The following is a 23,024-nucleotide window of genomic DNA, read 5'->3' as shown; positions in this document are numbered from 1 at the left end:
CGTGGCTGATACGAAAGTACCAAAAAACCTGGGACGGGCAAGTTACTGATTCAGGAAACCGTTCTTGGGGATTCCGATGATCAATTGCAAACGGGAAAACCTGTTTGCAGCGTCAATGAAATACCCAGAATACCCTTGGGTGGGATTTTCAACCACGTCACAAGGTGTCTCGGTCGCACAGAAGGCCATCCGTCCCCCGTCGAATTGGTCTGTTCGTTCCTTGTGTAAAGTATTTTGCCAGATACCCTTACTCACAAAGGGACCAAGACAAGAAGAACCTTGGAACCAAGAGAACTCCAGAGCAGAATCGGATCATCAGATACCGGGGGCTGAGCACAACTTCAGTCATGATGTGAAGCGATATCATAGGCTACCAAGATGCTTCATGTCCGGAAACAAAAACGGAGAATAACAACTTAGTAGCCGTAATGCAACGGTCGATATAACTGACCCTGGATGAATTGATTAAACTTTCACGGACATTGGATTTGGATGGAAATGGTTATCGCTGAACAAGGACTAGAAGGCTTGATTTAGAGGCAGTATTCTCCGTCAGATCTCGTTCTTTCAACGACCCCGCGGTAACTCACCTGATCCTCAAACGTGGTGACCTCGCTGTAATACATGCCGATACAGGCGCAGTAATGGCCCGACCTTCGAAGTCCTGTATGACTCGATACTGAAAACGGAAGACGGAAAGCATAAAAGCAAGGGTCGAGATATTGTAATAAAACACGCGCCAAACGCATGGACAATGCAAGAAGCGCCGACGGTCGGCAACTCTATCGCTTTATAGGCTGAATGGTCGTGTCCATCTGCCGACGAGTAGTAGTGATAGATATTTGGAGTAACAGAGTCCAGACTTTGGCCATTCGAAGGACATGCATGCATCTCACGAGCAGAAGATGCGCCACACTGTGGCGTTCGCTGTGAGGACGACGAGAGAAGGCCAAGAGATGCGTGATATCTGTAAGAAAATAGATACTGGACTACTAAGTTCTTTGGCGAGGGCGTATTCGAAGATGAAAGTGAAAGTATCACCATAAAATTACGAAGTTACCTTGCAGCCAGCGGTGAATGAATGGAGTCTCAGACGAAGGCCCGGAAGAGAATGACGCGTGGAACACGTGATATCACGTAGGCGAGGTACCTATCTATTTAGAGACGTCCCGCTTCCGCTTCCGCTTTGCACCAGCCCGTCATGTCGACAAGCCTTACAACATTATTGTATTCAACTCTCGACGTCTTCACAACAACAGGGTTTCATGGGAATCCACTTGCAATTGTTCTTGTGCCATCTCCGCAGTCGTCCCAAATCTCTCAGCAACAAAAACAGAATATCGCACGAGAATTCAATTTCTCAGAAACAGTTTTTGTTTACGACCAGGTAAAATCACCAGATTCTGGTCTAACATTCCCGATCTCCATATTTACGACAGCAGAGGAGCTACCGTTTGCGGGACATCCTACCGTTGGTACGGGCTGGTATCTATTACGCAAAACTGGGTTGGATAAGATAACTTTACGAACCAAAGCGGGAGATGTATTGGTCATTAAAGAGGACGATCGAGTGCGCCTAAAGGTCCCTACAGACTTCAAGGTGCACCAGCCCTACACGAACAAGATGCTGAAGGAGAAACAGTTGGCATTGGAAGATAAGGACTACGTGAATGGTTCAACAGGTGCAGAAGCTGTGGTTCGTATCCCACATACTTGGGATGACTCGGACGCCACTGAGTCATTACGAAATGTAGGTATCTATCGTGAAGGGCATGAGTTTCATCATGATAGAACTCTCCTCAGTGGAAGCTCTGGGAAAGCTTCAGCAATACTCTCAGCACCTCACAATACCTGATGAGCATCTGGGAGATTGGAAAGGCTTTGGTGCTTTGTACGCCTTTGTGAAAATGTCGGATGGAACGATCAGAACGAGGCTGCTCGAAGGCACATTTGAGGACCCTGCTACAGGTTCGGCTGCCTCCGCATTGGGGGGCTGGTTGGGGCAGAGTAAAGGTGATGGTAACTGGAAGTTTGATATCATCCAGGGTGTGGAGATGGGTAGACGCAGCGAAATCACGGTCTTCGTGGGTGTCTCCCAAGGCGAGATAAAATCCATTGAATTGGCGGGGAGTGCCGTGCAAGTCATGGAAGGAAGGTTGAACGTCGTGTAAAAGTAATGCTGATTGGGGGAGCGGGTAATACTGAATCTATCATATGGGAGTTTTCCCATGATACAATCTAACCGACGGTGTTCAGTTTTTGTGCTCTCGCTTTACCCGCAATCTCTCTTGCACTAACCCGGAAACTGGTTCCGCGAAGTGACAATCCTTCCCTATAGGTCAAGTCAACGTTTTCGATCTAAAAAACATCCGGTGTGCTCGAATTGCTTTGCGACAGAATCTCCGCGCAAGCATACATTCAACGGCGTTGATGATCTGTTTGCTCCGGGAAAATTGAGCCTCCATGCTGGGACATGTCTCGAAGCACAAATGAATGGAAACGGGCAGAAATTCTGTGTGACCGTCGAGAGGATGTCAGGGAACGGCCATACGACCAACGTGTAGACAAAAATGCTGTCTTTGAGGGGTCCATGATGTCTCTATAACCAGGGGCAAAAAGAACTGTTTCGAAAGGTTGCCATACGCGTCAGGACGGATGCTGAACCAGCATCCTTACATAGTATTGCGTGTTTTCCATATCGAAGCCGTATTTGCTTTCAGCGCTCTTCATGAACTTTGAATCTCGAAGGTATGACATTGATCAGCACGTTTTTGACGCGACACAACTTACCTGCCCACAAAATGCACAAATCTTTGCGAGACCCGGAAACGTCTGTATTAAATTCCAATTAAGGTACTAAGGCGAAGAAGTGTACACACCAGAATTGGCCACAGTTGAACACATGATGGACTGGTTTAACTTCACACTGGATGTTCGGAATAGGACGCTGACTCGGATACTATGTAAAATACAACACCAACACCATTCTTGGCACAAAAAGCAGTAATTGAGGGGTTTCCGAGAAGTACGTGAATATGTATGAGCTACTACATCTATACGACTGCTTTTCCGTGATCTATCCGAATGTGCCCAATGTCAGACCATTGTAAGTTTGCCTCATTGCACAACGACTTGAAGATAGAATCCTCTTTGTCGAACAAGTTCACGACCGTGTCGAACTCTGCCAGTTCTCCGGCATCCATCACCATTACACGGTCGTAGTAAGCTGTTCAAAATGATGTGAGTTCGTGGTCCTAGTTCATATATAGGTGGAGCTGACCTATTGTATTCAGTCTGTGGGCTATGCAAAGCACTGTCGAAGAAGAAAATTCGGTTTGGATCGTCCTCTGTAGTTTCGCATCTGTTTCGACATCCACGCTACTCGTCGCTTCGTCCTGAGCAATATCAATAAGCTGCCTGCCATCAATGATCATACCTAACGTACCAGAATAATGATTCTACTATTTTTGACCAGCGCACGGCCAAGAGCGAGCAGTTGCTTCTCACCCGCACTAAAATTAGACCCTGGAAAACGCTCGTCAGTATACGCAGCAAAAAGATTGTGGGATCGTCTTACCTTCATCTCCTACGGTCGCATCCAAGCTGAACTTGGCCTCAGCTACTGCATCCTTGACGCCGTCCGGAGGGAGAAGCCACGAGCGCTGGAGAACCGATATGAGTTCGGCATCCGTGCGTGAGCCCTGAGGATCACTATGTGGCGTTAAAAAACAACCATGACCATCGAGATGAAAGGTATCATACAGGTTATCCCGTAAAGTTCCCAGAAACATCGTCGTATCTTGAGGTACTAGTGCCAGGCGGCCTCTAAGGGTATCGAGTTCTATTTTGCTGATGTCGTGGCCGTCTATCTCTACCCTTCCTCCTTGAAGTTCGACAATTCTACAAAATGGTTGAGTTAATCTATAAAAGGGTACAGGAAAGATACCTCACCGAAAGAGGGCCTGCAGTAAGGAGCTCTTGCCTGTCAATCTAGATCAGAATACTCGTACAGGGCTGCTGAAATTTGAAATCACCTGCTCCGGTCCTGCCTACAATTCCCACCTTCTCGCCGGAATTGATTTTGAAGCTGACGCCGTGAAGGACGAGTGGGAGTCCTTCCCTATAGGCCAGGGAAACGTCTTCAAAACTGATAACGCCTTTTTCAGGCCATTCAGCGGATGGCTCGTCCGGTGGAATGGTGTTCCCTTCCGATGTCAACTCTGTATACACCAGTACACGCTCCACCGCATTCATGTTCTGCTCATTTTGTGCGAATTGGGATACCATGTCAGCTAGATGACGGATTAGTGGATGTGACCCGGGACCGTGAAATGTAAGCTTACAGAAAATCTGTGTGACTGGAAAAGATTTGTTAAAGACCGCCCCGAGTAAGCATATTAGGGACCTACTGTTCAACGTATACGTCAAGACAACTCCGATCTTGGACGGGTTGACGGTATTTCTATATCCAGCGGCAAAAAGGGCTATTCCGAGGATGAGGACGTTCCCAAAAATATCGAGACGGACACTGAGCCATCGTTGAATGGAAATAGTCATGTAATATGCCCTGTTCTCCAAGTCGAGTCCAGATTCAGCATTCCTAATGGAACGGTCCTGAGAGAATACAATAAATAAGAACTAAGAATTCTTGCAAACCCGTACCATACCTGTTCACGGAACGCTCGTATCGTCGCAAGACCAGTCAATGTTTCTAAACGAACCGTCAGTACCTATAAGTCATGTGTGATATGGTGTGATGCGAGCGCAAACCTTCGAGGTCTTCGCCAAACAAAATGTTCTCTCGCGCAGTGGCATTCTTGATCCAAGCATTCTGAGGCGCGTAGGCCACTAAAAATGACCTGCAGAGGAGTTGGTAAAGCATTGGCACACAATTCACAACGTACCTCGCCTTGGACCCGCCGCATCTCGCCGATCAACGCTTACAGAATCGAACTCTAAGGGTCGGCGTAAGGACAAAAGTAATCTTGATAATACTGATTCCCTTTGGACGTTCCATTACTCCCGATACTCTTTGTTCATCCGTCAGACAGTAGTAGTCATACGACTCAGTCAACCATGTCAGTAGGAGTTTTGTCACCAAAGGCGTGGCGGTCTTCAACGTGTCTGAAACGCAAGAGTGATTAGGATTCATTCAGGATGATTTATATAGCTAATTACCTCCGACTGGTTTGCATACTCCAGCAGACCAGAAACGAACAAAGAATGTTCGATGAAGTGCCTTCGTTAGAGACGAATCGTATTTTATAGTTGACTTCCTTTTAGCGTCAGGTGCACGATTTTCAGCGTCGTCCAGTGATTCCTTCGAGTCAGGAACTTCAGCATCGTTAGGAAGTTTGTGACGGAGGGGAAAAGGCCTTTGTTCAGGAGGACATCGAGAGTAGAAGTTGATTTCTACATCATCAGTGACCGAACCGGTAGTATGTTTCTGGGGTAGCTGCCATAAATCTAGAAAGGATGGTAAATATGATGTGCTTCACACAACCCAGAACCCTTACCTTCTTTCTCAAGAGGCCTGGGGAAACCAACAGATAGCAGAGGGCTTAACCAATGGATGATTAACCTTAAAAGAATTCTGTAGAATTAATTTTAGCAGGCGCTGGGGATGTTTAGCAGAGAAGTACGAACGTCGTGTCCTGCTCTGGTAACACATGGTCACCTGGAAAAGCAGGAGGTGATGGTGGCGGATGAAGTAGATTGAACATTGCGATGGGTAAATCGAAATGGTATGCGCAAGACGTTAAGAGTTTCTAGCCACACAACTACCAAAAGCAAAGAACCCTGGATGCAGTCGTTGGACAAGGGCTTGGTTTCCCCATATTCGACATCTGACTCGACTTTCTATAAATACTTCGATCCAGATCAGGTAGCCGGTCGGAGGAGGAAAGGTGTTAAAACAATTTATGCTTGCCCCATGGTACCGCGTGCATGGATACTGGGCAGTATTCGCTTGCACTGCGAGAGCTCTGTGAATTGCCAGTGTCTCTAATGGAGAGGTGACGTCCGTCGTGTTGGTGGGCAACGAAATTCAAGTCATGGAGGGTATGAACGTATAGGAAACGAGGGGGAGCGTTCCAATGACGGAACTGTACTATGTGTTCGAACACCTTTTACTCAAACATGAGGGGGACCGTTCTGAACGTTGATAGAGAGAACACAATGTATCCAGCTGTCTGCAACTTTCAGTGAAAGTATACTGTAAAATGTCTTGTCTGTCAATACGGTCAGCTTTTTAGTGTCACAAAAGATTACAAGAACCTAGTGCGCGTAGTCGAATTTTGTCACGTGCAAAGCTTCAATTTTCGAATTGTTTTGTTACAAATTGTAATTATTGTTTGAATCTTGAATGAGGCAAGCCCTTAGCGATCCTAGCCTTGTCCTCCGTTCTAGAGCGTCCACGATGTTCGACGAGAGTCTTCCTGCTCTTTCTTTCGGGTATTCTTCCTTTTCCTGGAAAGAATCCAGCTGGCATTGGTATTCCTTTATCGGGAGATCCTTCTATCAACGGCGCTTGCCACACGCCAAATCCTCGAGGCTGAGTGGGACGGAAGGATTTGGAGCTCGACACACCGTTCTCCTGCACGATTTTCTCGAGATGCTGCTGATCCACTCTTCCAGTTCTTGTGACATCTGCTTCGAACCTTTCCAATTTGTTGACGGGACAGATCTGGTGCCTCACTCGCTTCCGTGCGGACATGTATTCTGCAGAACGTAGGTTGCTCATCCATCCGGCCGCCGTTCCTTCTGATTTTCAGGGTATAGATGCTTGATGTCTATACCAAACTGTGCACGGATATGTCCATTCTGTCGAAAGTCGTTCGAATTGCTTGAGATCCGAAAGTTGCATTTAGCGCCTGTCGAAGAGACTGATAAGGACAGAGAGGCAGCTCTTCTTGAGAAATTCGTGCTGGCGGCTGAACCGGAAGACCCAAGTGAGCTGGAGAGCATCATGGCAGAGGTCGATGCGTGGCTTGAGCAAGGCAAAGTTGTGTCATTTGCTCTTCGTGGTTAGTGAGACTGACTGAAAGTACAGGAAAGCCCCATTCTGGAGAAGGCACGCAATCTGTTTACCCAGCATCAACAACTCAAAGCGCAGCGGAAGCAGGATCGAAAGGAGATCAAGAGACTGGAACGGGACGTCCGGTTCCTCGAGAAGGCGCCGTTGGGAAGCTCGACGATTGGCGAACTACGAGAGCTGCGCAGGCATGATAACCTTCACCTTCTTTCGCTGTTGATGTCTGACTGTTGTGTACAGGCGGGCTGAAGAAGATCGCTTACAAATTCAGGTGCTGCAAGAGCAACTTTATGGTCCCAGATCTAATAACAAGGGCAAGGCAAGAGAATCGTCGAACCCTCTTCCTCCTCCTCCTGATATTATACGTTTTGATGACCTGGCACGGAATGACAAAGGCAAGGCGAAGGAATCGTCGAACCCTCTTCCGGCTCCTCCTGATATGTCACTATTTGATAACGTGGCACAAATGCTCAGAGATGCGTTGGAGTATGATACTACCGCAAGGGCTGGTGGACATGAAGGTGGAGAGGCTGCGGACCATCTTACCCTTTGGTTCTAGCATACCGACTCGATGCAATTCATACTTTTGCACGCGTATTCTATTCAGGTACGATGGACTGTACTAGTTTCTCTTTACCTGTTGCTTTATATATCTCAATGTTCTATTCGACGCAGCCAAATCTCATTATATAATTGTAATCTCCTCTTCAGGACAGTTGAATTCATGTTGCCTTCCAAGGCGTGACGTTCCTTTTCGTAAGTGATCGCACTTTGTTCAGGGAGAAACGGTGCCTCGAAGGGATACTTGATGGATGTTCAGCGAAATATACCACTCCTTTGCTGTTAAAAAACTTAGCCATTTGGGGTCTGCGCCACATCGTTTTCATGGAAGAGACGTGGTTCCCTTCGGTTGACGAGCCCTCAGGCCCTTCAACGGGGAATATGTCGATACCGCCCCCACTATCATTTTTGGAGACTTTTCTCTGTCAAGGATCTACATCTCCGTACACACGATATTGTCACTGTACTGTCTCAATTCTTTCGGTCCCGATGGCCTTGTATACCCTTTTGTCATCGTGCCCAAATTGGAGACGCTCCGGATCCTCACACAGTCTTCAGAATGCTTTAGAGATATACGCGCTTCCATGAAGGAGCCACGTAGTCGTTCGTATTCGTACGCTGCTCGTCAGGTGCTGTTGCTGCCGAAATTCGAGTTCATTGTACCGGAGAGCTGCAGATCTATGGTAAAGAGCCTGCGTTATTCCTTCACTGCAGAACTCTGTGCCCACTTCATGAAGGATATGGAGAATGCGGAAGAAGAAGTCACGGATTGGGACTCGTTTGAGAATAACCGAGTGGGCGCGTCAGTTGGGATCGGCGAGATACTTTCTCCATTGGTTTGCACAATATTGACAGGGAGCTCAGCGAACCAACCAGGTGCATCAGTACTCAAGATACCAAAACGCGACGTTGTACCATAGTTCATTTATCCTGGGCTCACACTCCTGATAGCTATGCTCTTGCGAGCTCGAAGATAACGTGCTCAGTGCTGCTTGACAGCTAGCGGTGCATTGCATATGTCCAAACAGCCTACCTTCAAGTCCGTTTGTTTTTCAGAAATCAAAGTGAAAGGCAAAAATATACGACGTTGGACTCGTACGTCCTTTCTGTGAAATATGTTGAAACGCTTGATGTGAGTTTGATATCAGATGTTGCCGTACTGAGACTGATTATACCTATCAGTCTATTCTATGTTCAATCAAACCTACGAATTCAATGCTGTTATGTAACACAGCCTTCTAGCCTCTGGCGCCGGGAGTCATATGTGTTGGAAATCCTCGGTGATGCGCAGGGTAGACTCCAGGCTGGTAAGGCCAGAAGGTATGAACTCCTTATTCTACAGCTCCTACAGAGCTTGTATTTATACTCTCCAGACTTATATCTAGAATTTACTACAACTTTTTCTTTCTCTCGAGCTTACTCATCAACTCTCGGCATGATGCCGGATTGCCCTTTCTAGAACTTTCCAGCAAAATCCCAACAATATGTATTATCCAAGTCATGCTACGATGGCAGTGCTGGCTGTGTAAGGAGCTGTGAATGCCTATCCTTTTAACGAAGCACATTGATAGGATTTCTGCATGTGAACGATGCTCCCCACCGAACTGTGTAACCTCGTCATCGACCATCTCCACGACTCCAAACCATCCCTCTTAGCATGCTCCCTCGTCTGCCGCGCATGGATCCCTGAAAGTCGTTTTCACCTCTTTCACGAGGTGAAACTCTATCGTGACACAGCAGATTCATTCTTCCAGCTTTTTGAGAGCCAACATGCTACCCTTGGTTCAGGTTATATACGTGAGCTTGATGTTGCGCAGAATACCGTTACCAGACATGGCAGTCTCGAAGGCGATCTGCTTGATGGCCGGGCGTTCCAGGGCGTCTTGACTCGATGCCCTACAGATGTCTTTACGCATGTGCAGAAGTTGTCGGTGACCTGGGTTGGCTGGTGGACACTCACCAACGCGGAGAAATTGAGTATTGGACATAGATTCAAGAGTGTGACTGAGCTCCGGTTGTGGATGGTTCTTTTCGAGACGGATGAAGAGCTTCTTGCTCTTATCGCTTCCTTCCCGGCGCTGGAAGTGCTGTTCTTGCAGACTATACGATTCCGGGTTAAGGATTTGGAGGAAGATGGCCCGCACCCCAAGCACACTCTGCCGCCCAATTTACATACCATCTCACTCAATGACGTGTCCAATCCTTGTGTTATACGTTCCCTGATACCATGTCCAACTCTCCGAGTTTTCAAGTGTCATTACGTGAACTTTGATGACTTCCAGCCAGCATTAGCTGAAGAATTTGGACGGCTACTGTTATCCGCTGGTGAGCATTTCGAGGATTTCGGGTTCACTATCCAGGCCGGAGGGTTGCTTAACAACGGGGTTGATCTTAGTAAGTTTCCCTACATACTTATGCTGGTCTTCTTACTAACCAGTTTTTGCAGATGCCTGCTTCAAACTCATCGACTTCACCCGAATTCCCAATCTTCGGCGGATCGAATTCTGGATTGACGACGACCAATACCTCATTCCTTTCCTCAGACGCCTCACCGAATCAGACTGTTCGACTCCCACACTAGAGACGCTGGATGTCTCTTATCTCTCCGCGTATAATCTAGATTGGGAGAACCTCGATGACATCCTCCAATATCCCTACTTCCATGCGCTCAAGGAGATTAAAACCTACGTCAAGACGTATTTTGACCTCCAAGATGTTGTTGGGCAAGAGCCTGGATGGTACTCGAAGCCCAACGACGGATCCCAAGCTTATATTAAGATGGGGCACAGGATCACAAGCTTCGTGGAAAAGTTACCAAAGTGCCAGGCGAGGGGAATATTACGCCCAGCCAAGGAGTTTCGGTTTTTTGATAGCTCGACATGGTTCGGATAAGTAGAAAGGCAGACGAGGAGAGAGCGGGTTTGTGGTAGGATTGTCTGTGCACTTCGTTTGGATGACAGTCGAGCTATCAGACCACCAAAAAAAAAGAATTCAGAGCCGCACACGAATAGGGTGTTTGTGTAGGTGTTGATTATTCTTCCCGTAGTCCTAGAAATCAGACCGAAGTGCAACGACAGCTGCTCAATCGCTTGCTTCATATTCGTTTCCAGGCAAATTCTTCTCATGTTCCTGACGTTTCAAAGAGGATTGCTTGCATGATACACTATTACAAACTGTTCCTACATCTTCATCATCCTAATAATGTTTCGATACATGGGTACGAGATCTAGTAGTATCCAAGGGATTTTCAACACACACCGTGATGCACCAAACAAGGTAGAGGGATTTCGCCTTGATACTTCCATGTTTCTTCGAGGGATACGTCTCCATTGACTGTACCCTTAGGGAAGATGTCCCATCTAGAGTGCCTGCTCTGCCGAAGTTGCGAAAATCATGGCCGACTCTTATATTGTCCGTGCTAGTCATCCCCCTACTGGCGTTGTTCATTGAAAAGGTGGAAGACCAAAAGCATGGATGTCGGAGACACTTTGAGATCAGCGAGGGAGGAAAGCTCCCACCCCCCGCCCAGAGAGATGGCGGCGCGAGTGTTAATCATCGTGGCCGATCTGCCTCACGCAAAGATGTGGCCTCGAACCAATAATTTATCGAGTCTGGGTGGTCTGCCCAATCATCAAAGCCCGCAGACATTTTGATTAAAAATATTTAAAAGCAGGCGCTGCATATAATCGGAGGCTATCATACAGCAGAGTGTATTTCAAATTTCACGCGTTGTGGCCGTTGTAATTTGGGGTATTTTGAAGATCAGACCTTCTCGCTTCAAGTTCTATGTTTCCAGTCAGCAAATTCTGAGTGGTTTGCATGAGAGCGGTCGACTAATCGTGCTCTTGTCTGATAATATTCTTGTTCCGCTCTTCCTTGCTAATGGCACCGAATATGACATCCATGTCTTCAAGACTACGGCCCTTCGTCTCTGGGATAAGACTTTTTGACTACGTCGGCAGAGAGATTGAAATACGCGAATAGAGATAATACGCACATCGAAAATAGCCCCATTGCACAGATTTCTACAGTGGCAAACATTATGAAAAGCTTCCAACCCAGATTGCTGACCATATCTGGACTAGTCTTTGACACGGCGAAGACTGGTCGAGGGTGGTGGGTTTGCCTTAAGAAATGCCCCAACGATATAGAACAATGTACCCATTCCAAACGCAGAAACGATTAGGGATAATTTTCGTCAAGCCATTCAACCCCGAAGAAGACGAACAACAACGTGGATGCCAGTTTGACGACGCCGTATACTCCAGACCAAAAAATGCTTCTTTCCACTGCAGACCCTCGCGAGCCAAGCGCTCTTCCTCAGCAACGGCATCGATTTCGGCCATCTCGTGCAGGATTTGCTCAGAGGTGGGTGGAAGTCTTCGCAGCTAGGCAAGGTTCTTGAGGGCACCATCTTTTCGGTTAACTGACGCGAGCCAACGAGGCGATTCCTGGGATTAAGATCTTCGTCAGCTCTACATCCAGTACAAGCAGTGCGTAGGAATAGGTGCCTTGATAGTCAACAAGCCGAAGGTCATGATACTAGACGGCGCGAGCTGGACCCCGAATAGGATTTTCCATACGTTCTGCCACTGGAATGGGTGCCGATACCGTCTTCGGGTGTATCGTTGTTAGTGGACGCTAGTGGTGACAACTTGAAGACACGCGCAATTTATGAAGTAGGACAGCATAACTCCAGTGGCCACCATGATCTGGAACATCCCGTTGATTCGTCCTCGAACTTCTTTGGGCGAACACTCGGAGACAAAAACTGGGGCTACGGCCGATATCCCACCTATTCCGACACCAGAGATGACTCGCCCTGCGTAGCAAGGGTGAGACCATTTGATGGGACGCGGCTACATTCGTCAGAACCTATGCGCAATATTGAAAGATGCGACAACGACGGAACAAGAAACAGACATACTGCCCCGATACAGAAGAACAGAGAACATACGAGTAAAGTATACCTTCTGCCAAGCTTTGCTGATACAAAAATGAACTTTTCGAATAGAAGAAGCGCGAGACAATGAATCACAAGATATCGGAACACTACCCAAGGCGCCGAAGAAAGCTCCAGCTTGAAAGAGGGACAGAAGATTGGTTGAGATGTTGTTTAGTCTACTGGCATTCTTCGTCCCATCGGCGTTGTGCATTCCGAAAGCTGCTAGAAGTACAAGTGATTGACAATACCGCCGCCAACGATTGCATGGGGGTCATCCATGGCTTCGAATAATATCAAGAATGCACTTGATACAAGAGCCACACTGCAAATTATAGTGAGCGAATCGCTCATATCCTGAGGCAAAATTGGTAAGGAGCTTCTTGGATTAATGTGATAGGTCTGTCCTGACAGATACATATCACGAAACGTTAATAATGTCGACAATGAACCGTTCGAAATCGACACTAGAAGACAGTGGACTCAGCTGCCAGTGAACAGTACCACAAATTTGAGTCTGCCTTACCTAGGACATATTCTATAATGCTTCTGAGGTGTCCACAGCATCAGAGGACGAAAGACTGACACGATGATTGAATCTGGATGGATAAGCCATCTGTAAATAACTATTTAAATAAGTATGTTTTTACTTGATTTTATCGTTCCAGCTGAACCCGTTATGGTCTATTCGCAACGACATCTGTCCTAAAATATACCCTCGTCTACACCTTTTCATCCCTTACGCTCCGGTGATATACCGCGTAGTTCGCAAAGAAGTCTGCGGTCACTGCTTTTCCTATGCATTCGACTGCGACCGCTACGCCTGGAACATCCGATATGACGGTGCTGGAGTATGGTTCTGCTCTGTGATATGTCGTGATGCCTGGATGGGGATGGCTTGCTGGGGAAAATGAAGGCTGCGGTGGATGGACTGGCTCAAGGGCAAAAAACAAAGGAACCTGGATCCAGGAAGGAGATTACTAGTAAGCAGGACCTCGATGTCGCTTGGGCTATATACTGGAGCCTCTGACAGAGCTGGAGCTTGACACCGTACGATTTCTCGCGTCTGTAATCGTCGAATGATACATGGGTGGTGACAAATGGACAGATTTTCTCCAACTGCAGGATAACGAGCTTGACTCTCAGATCCGGATGTATGCGTCCCTACATACGGCGGCGCAGGCGGTGCCCGTCTTTCATGCGTACGCGACGGTGGATACCGTGTGGGCGAGTATAGGGAATGTCTTTGGGTTGTATGGTACGTCCACGTCGGGAGATAGTGAGATGCTAGGGTTCGCGATCATGGTTGGTTGCGTAGTTTCTATCTCCGTCGGCTTTACTCAATTTCTTATAGATTGTTCTCCTAATGTCCGCAAACAACGGAAAGGACGTTCGATGCGGTTTTATGCCACCCCCCCGGAATATTGAGGCTGGAGAGGAGCGGTGCATTAGTTATATGTCTAAGACATGAACGATCCCGTCGAGAAGCGCTGCGAGGAATTGGATAGAGAGTGGTATTTCACTTGTTTATGCGGTGCGAGAATGAATGAATGAGTAGAACTTTAATTTTTCCTGCCAAGGTAGTCTTGGTTCTTGGAGCTGGACTAGCTAGTGTCAGCCTATTATGGATGCATCTCTTGATATCCCATCAACATTGCGTGAAGGTCGACCATTCATAGTTCGAGGACCGAGACTCTGGATTTGATACTGATGATCAACCCAACATTCCAACTAGAGACCGTTTGGCTTAAGCTATCATCATCACACCTGTTGACTTCCCATTTGGTAAACTCGCTGTCCGTAGCATTCACCATTCAATATCCAATCTCTCCTTGACTATACCCCTACATATTGCTTGGTGGACGTTAGACGGTAACTGGTAATCTTGCTTTGGAAGCTGTTGCGAGACTTCTCTTAAATCCATGGCCTTAGAAGAACAAGGGCCCCGTTTAAAAGCCCGAGGCCTGCGCCTATCTAACCTGATATTAGCATGGTTCCCGTTATCGAATGGGCTGCCAGAGCCCTGGTGGTACCAGCACTGGATAATCTGAGCTTCATCGACCTCTCTGAACTCTTCAAAGTCAGTCCACTCTTCGCCTACTTAGATTTAGCTGTTATCAGCTCAATCTGCAGGTCTCCGCACCGTGTCTTGCGTACATAGTTCTGGGAGGTTTTGTGGTTTCCGTATGCTCATCTCTCTCATGTACCTTGACCACTCGTACTGATTTTGTCCGTAGTTTTCCTTGATATCCCTGCTTGTCAAAGAAAAGGTATGTATGGCTCCTCAATCTTCGCTAGCACTGTTTTCTGACTTCTGCTGTCCTGTAGTTGTTCATCAGCGAGGTCGTGCTTGGGACAGCTTTTGGTGTTCTTGTGGGTCCGTATGGTTGGGGTATTTTTGACCCTCACTCTTGGGGAGCATCCCACACAGTCACCCTCGAAGTTATGCGAATTGTGTTGGCTATTGGGCTGTTTGCGAGTGGCGTCGAGCTGCCTAAAAACTATGTGGCAAGGCACGCGAAGGGGTTACTCGTGATGGTCGTGCCTACTATGGCTTTTGGGTGGGTGACTGTTGCGGGTATGTGTGGCATTGATTGCTAGGGTCGGTGATTTATGTCACTAGGTGTTCTGCAGGTCCTTTTCAGTGACTTGAATTTTGTATCGTGCTTGGCTATTGCAGCATGCCTTACGCCAACGGATCCTATTATATGCGCCGCTATCGTCGGTGAGAGACCTCTTTTCTCTCTTATTTTACCTGCTTGCTGATTCCTTGTAGGAGGTAAATTCGCTTTGAAGCATGTCCCTGCCAAACTCCGCCACATTTTGTCTGCAGAGGCTGCAACGAACGATGGGCTTGGTGAGTAGGTCACGATTGGAACATGGATTTCAAGTTGATTGGGAGGCCCTTTAAGCGTATCCTTTCTTGTCGATTTCGATCTATCTTACCCTTGAATCATCGAAACGAGTTGCCATTGAGAAGTGGCTAATCATTGAATGGTTATGCATGTTTTCCGTCTTGATATCCATTGAGATTATGATTAACCTGACGCTCAGACGGAGTAGCTTTTGGCGTTGCCTTGGGTGCCATACTGGGTCCTGTTTCTCATTATGCAATGTTGGATTCCGTTGACCAAGTCCGTAGGTCTAACGTTCTCCTGGCTGATGAAGAGATCACTGCAAAAAGGCTACATTGACCAAGAGTCCTATATTGCGCAGTACCTTGCCTTGACGTTCTTTACGGTCGGGATTGCGACTACCGTGGGATGTGACGATTTACTCGCCGCGTTTGCTGCCGGTATGTGTTCTGAATTTCATCTTTGATGTAACGTCACTGAAATATGATATCTAGGCACGGCTGTGTCGTGGGATGGAGATTTTAATGTGCAGGTTGAAGGCGAGGCGTTCGCGTCCGTCATAGATCTGGTGCTGAACTGCGGGTGTTTTGTGTATATTGGGGCGTGGCTAAGGTTTGGAGCATTTGACAACCCATTGCTGGGGGTTACATCTGGAAGACTAATGGTGCTTTTCATCGTGGTACTGGTGTTGAGAAGGGTTCCTTCACTGTTAGTGTTGTACAGATGGATACCCGAGATTAAGTCGTGGCGGGAAGCGCTCTTTGTTGGACATTTTGGTACGTGTTGGCCTTTGGACCTGGTTTAATGTTCTGACTGGTGCTATAGGGCCTGTGTGTTTCACGATTTAGTTCTGAACTGTTTTTTTAAAAAACTGTGGCTTTGGCAGATGGGAGTCGGCGCTATTTTCATTTCCACGCTTGCCTTGACGAGATTGCCGGAGCCTCAATATCCTCCGCAGAATCAGCAAGAGCTGTTGGCGGCTACGCTGCAGCCAATCGTCTCCTTTGTGGTGCTAGGCAGTATAATCATACGTGAGTGTGGCGTGTCTTTGGTTCAGCTATAGTCAAATATAGCAAATTTCAGATGGACTGTCCATTCCGTTCTTTTCGTTTGGCAAGATTTTTTCAAGTGCAATCGACTCCTCGGTGCAAGATGTGCCCAAGTGGTTGCTTGGGGCTGGTTATCGGGTTATCGCCGGAGGCAAAGTCAGTGTTACGACCTAAAGCAGATGATGTTGGATTCATTCGTTTGTCATTGTAGAGCTCGGATTTGGTGGAGGACCGGGCTGAGGAGGCATAGAGCATATCACCTTTGGTGCTTGGCTCTGAAATCTAACGTGGTCAATTGTTGGGCGTTGGAAGGTCGCGAACTATACTAATTGAGAGTGGGAAAAACAACCCATTGCATGCAGTTCCATAGGTCATTGGTATCACCTTATTTCTTGATAGACTCCGTCGTTCGCTATTATAAATCTTATAGCTCTGTAGTGAATTACATTACGTGCGCCCTCGGATGCTCGTCGTTCCCATGTTCAACCTTTCGGCTACTCAGGGTCTCCCGCGAGGCTTCGGACCCCATGGGTCCACCTGTACCTTCGGAAGGATCCTTGTGGTGGGTGAATAACTTCTGGTTTCCCGGGTGTTGACAGATACATAAGGCATGAGGGAACGGCGTTCACGATACGATTGGCGGATTGCTGTCTCACAGCCTGCTAGAGATCCAAAGGTGGTTTAACGTACCTTTGCTTTGCTTAGATCTGATAACCATAGTCCTGGATGAAAGGATTGGTGCTTCTTAACCCTGCGCTCCGCACGGTGATGGTTCCTGCTATACGACCGCCCAGTAATCAGAACCTCTGATGAGGATTAACGCGAGATAATCCGCTCCTCTTGTCGGGAAAATGCCTGCTGTCGCTTCATTTCATCCCAAGCTTCGCTAGTTCATTAATATTTCATCGAAACCACCATCCTCCAATCACACATCTTCTTTCCACATTCACGGATCGACACTGCTTCGACCTTGGGAAGAAATATTCTACCCCTGCGCCGCCCTTCGCTTAACTCCTTCCAGCATTCTCTCAGACTGCATTTTTCACAGCTCTCGTCTACCCTATTTCCCACCGCGGCACTGCCACGTCAGAAGTAAACCAGCTCAAGAATCAACGCAACGTGTATACCGCGTTTTGGTGTGTTCTTTTTCGGCCGTTAGCGCCGACCTTTCTTCTCGGAGAGTGCTTTTTATGCTTGAGCTATTCCTAAGATATCAAGAATGGTTGTGGGTGATCATAACGTCCAGACATGCTGCATACGCATGTTATCAGACGCCTGGTTTACACACTTTCGAAGGATGATATGAGGCTTCCGATTCAGCAATACACACGAGGTAAGGAAGACGGAAAGAAGAAAATTTTCTCTGCGGTGGACCCAAAGTCGCAAAGCCAAAGATTTGGTTATTAACGGTTGACCCGGCATCTGTACGGTAAGGTGGGGTAGCGAACTCAAGCGGAGATGATTCTAGTGGACACGCACTATTCATGTAGGTGAGTAAGGAGAGGTAACATGACGAGAAAAGGCACTTACTATCAGTCGAACCTTGGGCGGCTTTGTCCTATGCGCGTTCTCGTGGGTTTGAACCCCCAACATCACCCGTGGTGGATACGAAATGACGTGTATGTGGGTGGGCCTTAACAGATCGTTATCTAGAAGAGTTGTATAGGTGCATGAGATGAGATGAGATGAGATGTGCATATGTGATGACGACAGCAGTGAGGTACCCTTGACTTGACAAGACGTAGGTGATAGCAAGTCTAAGCAGAGGCGATAAGTGGCTTCAATAATGGAAAGGTCTGATGCGTAATTTTTACCGATGAAATTGCGCGCGTCCTAGCGAATATTCGAACTGTCTATCCGGAAAAAAAGGGAAAATTGTGATAATTCCTGCGGTCTTGAGAGTAAATGTTGTTATCTTGGTCGTGTGGCTAGGCTTCATTTCGGACGGTTTCATTATGATACCCCAGGGTCAGAGGGTTCCATGAATCCGCGGCAAAAGGTGTGGTATAAACGGTCGGACAAGTACGTTTTGGGATACAACAGGGTGGTCGGTCTCGGTACATAGTGGCCCTTTACCAGCCCCTCCGAATAATACGATTACTTGGTGAATAGACGGATGACTTTCGCCGAGATGTGAAGGAAAAAAATGGAGGCAATAAATGCTATCGACAACATAAGCACGATGAATGGATCTCTGGAGGTATTCATCGTCAGACATGACGGCCAACAGAAGAACGGGCGATTACTCACACTCTCAGTCCAGGAGAGTCGTCCGTGTAGAGCTTCAACATCGTATTGGAGGATCCACCAGCGCCTGCCGCACGAGTCGAATTGGGTCTTGATACTTGTGAGTTGTTTGCTCGGCGCCTTCGAGAGGGTGAGTCTACGTTAGCACACGAACATGTCGCATTCAGCGTACCGAATCTGGGCGCCAGGCGGTTTTGCTACGGTCGTGGCCTTGCCGTTTGTCTTGGGTGAGTCTGAATCCGACTGGTAGGGTATTTCAGCATCGTAGCCAGAGTATTCAAGAGAATACTCCATACCATTATGAGGAAATAAAGAGAATAATGGTGGAAAGGACGAAGGCAGTGGATGTCGAAATTGAGCTGGATAGGGAGGCCAGTAGCTGCACGTGGCAATGACACGTATTTTCCGACACACTGCTCATCACGGTCGTCTCTCGTGCCTCACCATGCCGGGCAGAATATCGTCAATATTGGTTTTTAATTCGAATATTCCTCATATGTGAAGCTCTTCCAAGCGTGTGCCTCAATGGTCACGATTATCGGTGGCGATGGATGGTCAGCGAGCTCGGAGCAGCAGGACGTGGTACGTCTTGTGATCCGATATTGCATCTCCGGCATTCTGATATGTCTCTTGCAGCAAAGCACGTCTCAAATGTGTTCTAATACTGCCGCAAGGAGATGATACAAGAAGACCCGTGCGACGTCCTACTGACACGAAGCAGCGGGGTATCGAAAAACATTCACCCTATCTTGAAGAATACTGCGATACTGGGTTCAGTCGTTCTCAAGATGGCCAGGGTCGCCGGCTTCCGTACACGCGATTTCCTTAGGCATGACATTGTACGGTGACAGGAGCGAGCCAGTCAGGGTAACATCCGTCTTCTAGGATTACGTTGACTGAAAGCCGGCATTTTCAGCCTATCATGCGAAGAAGATCCAGTTCTACTGCTTTACCTTTTCATGCTTTGAAGTTTCTCCTACAAGCTTCAATGTGCTATCCGGTTGCAGAACAAGCGCTTAACCCAAAGACGAGGCAAATTTAGCAACGTCGCTTCATTGGGTATGGATTTCGAAGCAAGCGATTAATCGTTATCATTATGAGAGTATGATGTGAAGCCCTGACAATTCAATATCTCTCAGCATCGTATTAAAACGTTCAGATTCGTAGAACCGTCTTCTGGACCCAGTTTTCGGTTCGCAAAATACATAAACGCACTCTCACGTTTGTCCATCGGCACTGGTTCATTCTGATGGGCAAGCACCGACAGTCTTTCCCATATGATCTTGCGCTTTGGCAGGAGTCGCTCTCGGAAGTCCCTCGAGATTGCCTACACGTAGGCACATTGTTTCCGCCTTGAGCTTTGTTCCGATTCATCCGGTCCCATAGCGCTTTACAAAGGACGATGAAAGCCGGTGGAATGGAGAGCCTAGGTCATATCCGACGCGCTCTCTCCGCTATCGACAAAGTCCATCAGCGGTCACGCTCTTCACTGTGTGCACTGAGTAGTCGAAGTGACTTTTTACTAGATTCAGCTAGACCCATATGAATCTCGTCTGTGATGGAATGTAACAAAAGGTCCGGGGTGGCTCGACCCAGTTCATCAGACCAGCTCCAAAGGAACGGCCTCGTGTTTCCATTTTTACCATTTGGCTCATCCAACTTTGATATAGTCGCCATGTTGCGAGCTTCCCTGTTCTACCTCGATTGTTCCACCATACCATTAGCCACCAACGAATCCTCCCACGTGTTTGCGGCTTGTTCATAATATTCACCCCGCGTTTCCTTCAAAAGGGGACGCTGCCTATCTATTCCAGTTCCTGAGCCCCACCTTTCCGGCGTACCTCCCCACCATCCATTCATGCTCTGTCTTGGGTCTGGATCGACGTGCGACGTTTGCCTCGAACCCTTTGGTATTGATACCAAAGCACCCTGCTCAATTGAGTGTGGACATGTTTTCTGCCTGAAGTGAGTCTTCTTTGTTCCCCATGTCAACGTTCTCAACGTTCTTTCATTAGTTGTCTCAATCAGATCACGCGTCTCAAGTGTCCTCTTTGCCGAAGCCGCTTTGAGCCACGGGGTTTCGTGAAGCTTCATATTGACGTAGATGATGTTCGGTCGTCGTCTCATTTCCCTGAGCGACCACCCAGCGCTTCTCCAGCTGAGCTGGAGGCTCGACGGCTGCAGGAGGCCATCGCGAATATTGCTAACGAAGGGTCGACAGAGGCGAGCCTTCGACAGCTCATCCAGGATTGCAAGTCCTTCCTCGCTGGGCAACCGCGTAATCTGGTGCGTCATGCTTCATGGTTTCTTTTATATACCCTTTTGTTGATGAGCGACTAGTTTACAGAGCTGCGGTTCATTCATCGAGTCGTGTCATATCTATGTAACGTCAAGAGCGATTTGCTCAAGACCAAGCGCGAACTTGCGCATTTGGCGACGGAGAAAGCCCGATCAGATCAGATGGCGGGTGATCTCGAGGCAGACATGAAGAGAGATAGGAGGAATGCACAAGCGTTGGAGGACAATTTGCGGGATTATTGCAGCAAGGCTCAAGGAGCGTACTTCGGTGTTGCTGAGTGAGCCGCGTCCTCGTCTCCAACATCCCCATCGCTGACGTGTTCCTCTTTCGTCCCATCATCAGACTTGTAAGGCTATTTCCGTCGAGCTGGTGTTTGGATGCCTACTCATGGTTCTCCGTATAGTATCTTCATGCCGAAAGCGAGAGGACTAGGTTAAGAGACGTTTTACGTCAATACGGTATCCCTGATCCTTTATCCCAGTCTGAACAAGTCCGCAAGGCGAGCGATGTACGGCCTTCTACCGAAGCCGCACAAGATATCCTCTCTCCTCTGACCACACAGCTCCTCATATCCCCTCTACCAGAAGTCGCTGGTACGACCCCGGAGACCTCCGCTGTGGAAAGTTTCATAGCGCTCCCCGATATCGAGGAAGGCTGCAACAAGAAGATTCCGATGCCTGAACGGTGTGGAGCCGTAGGCTGCCCTTTCTCCTGCCAGTGCCGATCTGTCGATCTCTTTGATGATCCATCTCAAATACTTACTTCCGTGACTCGCGCCGCCTCAGGGTCTTCCTCACATGGGCCAGCTTACAAACCCCAAATACCTCTTGGCGCGAGTGGTCTGTCGTTGACTGCTCCTGGCCCGACGGTGAGCTCTAGCGTGAGTGATCCACCAACTTGTCCATCTTCGCCATTACGTTCCAGCTCTGGCCCCTCCACTCCGGGAGAACCATCGCGGATCAAAATACCTCCACCCCCTCAGAGGCACAACTCTCTCCACCTCCGAGATCGTCTGTATGACTTACTGCAAGAAGAGTCATCGTCTCGAGCTTCGTCCTCCATGCCAAACCTCACATCCAGTCACTTCCCTTCGACACTCACTTCTCAGCACACTTCTACCAGTACCTCTACTTCTCAGTCTCGTTACGGATCCCTATCGCGTTCCTCTTCCTCGCGTCCTTCCGAGATATCGGTGACCTCGGATGAGGTGTATGGTAAACCGATCACTCGTGCCAGTGACGTTGCCCATGCCTTCGAAATGTCTCAGCAATTGGAGAGAGGTCGACCTTCTCGTTCACGTTCACGTTCTCGGAAGGAGCGGGAAGACGATGCGCCCGCCACTCCCGACAAAGCCGAACATCCTCCCCAGGCGCCGGCACCCTCTACATCTCGTAGTCCTGAAACTCCCAACACTCCCCGGAGCCGCAGTACGCGGCGTGAAAACAGTCAGAGCCGTTCGCGGCTCACCCCCACTACCACCTTGTCTTATTCACAATCCATCACAAACTTCTACTCTGCTTCTGGCCCTTCACGATCTCCTATTTATGGTCAGCCTAATTTGAAGACATCTAGCTCGTTTCGGGCGACTCCTGCGTTCTCGTCTTATCATTCATCCATTGGCAGTGGTAAGGGGAAAATGATAGCTTCATCGATGACATTACCTGGAGTCACCTATGCTTGATGGAGCTCCTGTAATATACGCTTTCGACATAATATGGTATCTTCCATCCTATAAATTGGAAGGGACATTTACGGATTTGGTGTGTTGTTATTATCCGATTTTACCCCCCTCCCCCCCTCCTGTCGTTTGTCGTATGTTTATTGTCTTTTAGCCCAGGCTAAAAGCAGTTCTTCGCCTCTTCTTCCCAGTATGATAGCACACTCGCATTGTCCTCTATCTGTCTTTCTACCGGCGTTCCCTCCATATGTACTATTATCGCATTTCCGGATTCTACAATCAGTCATTCATTTCCATTATCTGCATTCAAGCTGGCTTGCATGTTTCGGTGTCACTTCTGAGTTTCAGAGGATGGCAAAA

At 48.0% G+C, this 23,024-nt stretch overlaps 12 protein-coding genes across 12 annotated transcripts; 7 read left to right on the top strand and 5 right to left on the bottom strand.

The window, feature by feature from the left end:
• Window positions 1–1,183: 1,183 nt before the first annotated feature.
• Window positions 1,184–2,245, top strand: BT62DRAFT_937750 (Diaminopimelate epimerase-like protein). Its single transcript, XM_043187391.1, has 2 exons — window positions 1,184–1,696; window positions 1,755–2,245. Exons 1-2 carry the CDS (start codon window positions 1,202–1,204, stop codon window positions 2,169–2,171), a joined length of 912 nt encoding a protein of 303 aa, XP_043034276.1. The 5' UTR covers window positions 1,184–1,201; the 3' UTR covers window positions 2,172–2,245.
• Window positions 2,246–3,053: 808 nt separating this feature from the next.
• Window positions 3,054–4,712, bottom strand: BT62DRAFT_909845 (P-loop containing nucleoside triphosphate hydrolase protein; the record flags this gene model as incomplete). The annotated part of the gene is made up of 9 exons (XM_043183767.1): window positions 3,054–3,226; window positions 3,281–3,395; window positions 3,446–3,525; window positions 3,578–3,711; window positions 3,763–3,900; window positions 3,952–3,982; window positions 4,035–4,257; window positions 4,360–4,614; window positions 4,668–4,712. Coding segments are annotated over 9 exons (1,194 nt in total), but the record flags the coding sequence as incomplete, so codon positions are not given.
• A 66-nt stretch (window positions 4,713–4,778) lies between these two features.
• On the bottom strand, window positions 4,779–6,034 carry BT62DRAFT_572551 (uncharacterized protein). Its single transcript, XM_043181438.1, has 5 exons — window positions 5,647–6,034; window positions 5,517–5,593; window positions 5,179–5,466; window positions 4,905–5,124; window positions 4,779–4,859 (listed from the first exon to the last, which is right to left on the bottom strand). Exons 1-4 carry the CDS (start codon window positions 5,721–5,723, stop codon window positions 4,934–4,936), a joined length of 633 nt encoding a protein of 210 aa, XP_043034274.1. The 5' UTR covers window positions 5,724–6,034; the 3' UTR covers window positions 4,779–4,859; window positions 4,905–4,933.
• A 579-nt stretch (window positions 6,035–6,613) lies between these two features.
• On the top strand, window positions 6,614–7,030 carry BT62DRAFT_909837 (uncharacterized protein; the record flags this gene model as incomplete). The annotated part of the gene is made up of 2 exons (XM_043183766.1): window positions 6,614–6,729; window positions 6,781–7,030. 2 exons carry the CDS (start codon window positions 6,614–6,616, stop codon window positions 7,028–7,030), a joined length of 366 nt encoding a protein of 121 aa, XP_043034273.1.
• A 2,032-nt stretch (window positions 7,031–9,062) lies between these two features.
• On the top strand, window positions 9,063–10,858 carry BT62DRAFT_956674 (uncharacterized protein). The gene is made up of 2 exons (XM_043188380.1): window positions 9,063–9,988; window positions 10,041–10,858. Exons 1-2 carry the CDS (start codon window positions 9,184–9,186, stop codon window positions 10,484–10,486), a joined length of 1,251 nt encoding a protein of 416 aa, XP_043034272.1. The 5' UTR covers window positions 9,063–9,183; the 3' UTR covers window positions 10,487–10,858.
• Window positions 10,859–11,427: 569 nt separating this feature from the next.
• Window positions 11,428–11,635, bottom strand: BT62DRAFT_1012366 (uncharacterized protein; the record flags this gene model as incomplete). The annotated part of the gene is made up of 2 exons (XM_043177919.1): window positions 11,428–11,536; window positions 11,592–11,635. The coding sequence occupies 2 exons, from the start codon at window positions 11,633–11,635 to the stop codon at window positions 11,428–11,430; spliced, it is 153 nt and encodes a 50-aa protein (XP_043034271.1).
• Window positions 11,636–11,816: 181 nt separating this feature from the next.
• On the bottom strand, window positions 11,817–12,358 carry BT62DRAFT_937745 (uncharacterized protein; the record flags this gene model as incomplete). Its single annotated transcript, XM_043187390.1, has 3 exons — window positions 11,817–12,045; window positions 12,106–12,207; window positions 12,264–12,358. Coding segments are annotated over 2 exons (165 nt in total), but the record flags the coding sequence as incomplete, so codon positions are not given.
• Window positions 12,359–13,208: 850 nt separating this feature from the next.
• On the top strand, window positions 13,209–14,106 carry BT62DRAFT_937741 (uncharacterized protein). Its single transcript, XM_043187389.1, has 2 exons — window positions 13,209–13,841; window positions 13,891–14,106. Exons 1-2 carry the CDS (start codon window positions 13,623–13,625, stop codon window positions 14,005–14,007), a joined length of 336 nt encoding a protein of 111 aa, XP_043034269.1. The 5' UTR covers window positions 13,209–13,622; the 3' UTR covers window positions 14,008–14,106.
• Window positions 14,107–14,526: 420 nt separating this feature from the next.
• Window positions 14,527–16,690, top strand: BT62DRAFT_997563 (Sodium/hydrogen exchanger; the record flags this gene model as incomplete). The annotated part of the gene is made up of 12 exons (XM_043190660.1): window positions 14,527–14,616; window positions 14,774–14,806; window positions 14,865–15,114; window positions 15,217–15,261; window positions 15,313–15,393; window positions 15,591–15,670; window positions 15,705–15,831; window positions 15,886–16,167; window positions 16,217–16,221; window positions 16,278–16,422; window positions 16,475–16,596; window positions 16,652–16,690. 12 exons carry the CDS (start codon window positions 14,527–14,529, stop codon window positions 16,688–16,690), a joined length of 1,299 nt encoding a protein of 432 aa, XP_043034268.1.
• Window positions 16,691–18,537: 1,847 nt separating this feature from the next.
• Window positions 18,538–19,134, bottom strand: BT62DRAFT_983027 (Pre protein translocase Sec Sec61-beta subunit; the record flags this gene model as incomplete). The annotated part of the gene is made up of 4 exons (XM_043189739.1): window positions 18,538–18,634; window positions 18,691–18,807; window positions 18,860–18,930; window positions 19,132–19,134. The coding sequence occupies 4 exons, from the start codon at window positions 19,132–19,134 to the stop codon at window positions 18,538–18,540; spliced, it is 288 nt and encodes a 95-aa protein (XP_043034267.1).
• Window positions 19,135–20,303: 1,169 nt separating this feature from the next.
• On the top strand, window positions 20,304–21,492 carry BT62DRAFT_572395 (uncharacterized protein). The gene is made up of 4 exons (XM_043181437.1): window positions 20,304–20,652; window positions 20,703–20,973; window positions 21,028–21,332; window positions 21,390–21,492. The coding sequence occupies exons 1-3, from the start codon at window positions 20,546–20,548 to the stop codon at window positions 21,265–21,267; spliced, it is 618 nt and encodes a 205-aa protein (XP_043034266.1). The 5' UTR covers window positions 20,304–20,545; the 3' UTR covers window positions 21,268–21,332; window positions 21,390–21,492.
• BT62DRAFT_572341 (uncharacterized protein) lies at window positions 21,346–22,762 on the top strand. Its single transcript, XM_043181436.1, has one exon. It carries the CDS (start codon window positions 21,660–21,662, stop codon window positions 22,665–22,667), a length of 1,008 nt encoding a protein of 335 aa, XP_043034265.1. The 5' UTR covers window positions 21,346–21,659; the 3' UTR covers window positions 22,668–22,762.
• Window positions 22,763–23,024: the final 262 nt, after the last annotated feature.

The sequence above is a fragment of the Guyanagaster necrorhizus genome (genome assembly GCF_019112545.1).
Source record: "Guyanagaster necrorhizus MCA 3950 unplaced genomic scaffold BT62scaffold_45, whole genome shotgun sequence".
NCBI classification, from domain to species: Eukaryota; Fungi; Basidiomycota; class Agaricomycetes; order Agaricales; family Physalacriaceae; genus Guyanagaster; species Guyanagaster necrorhizus.
This window is presented reverse-complemented; position numbering and strand designations above follow the sequence as displayed.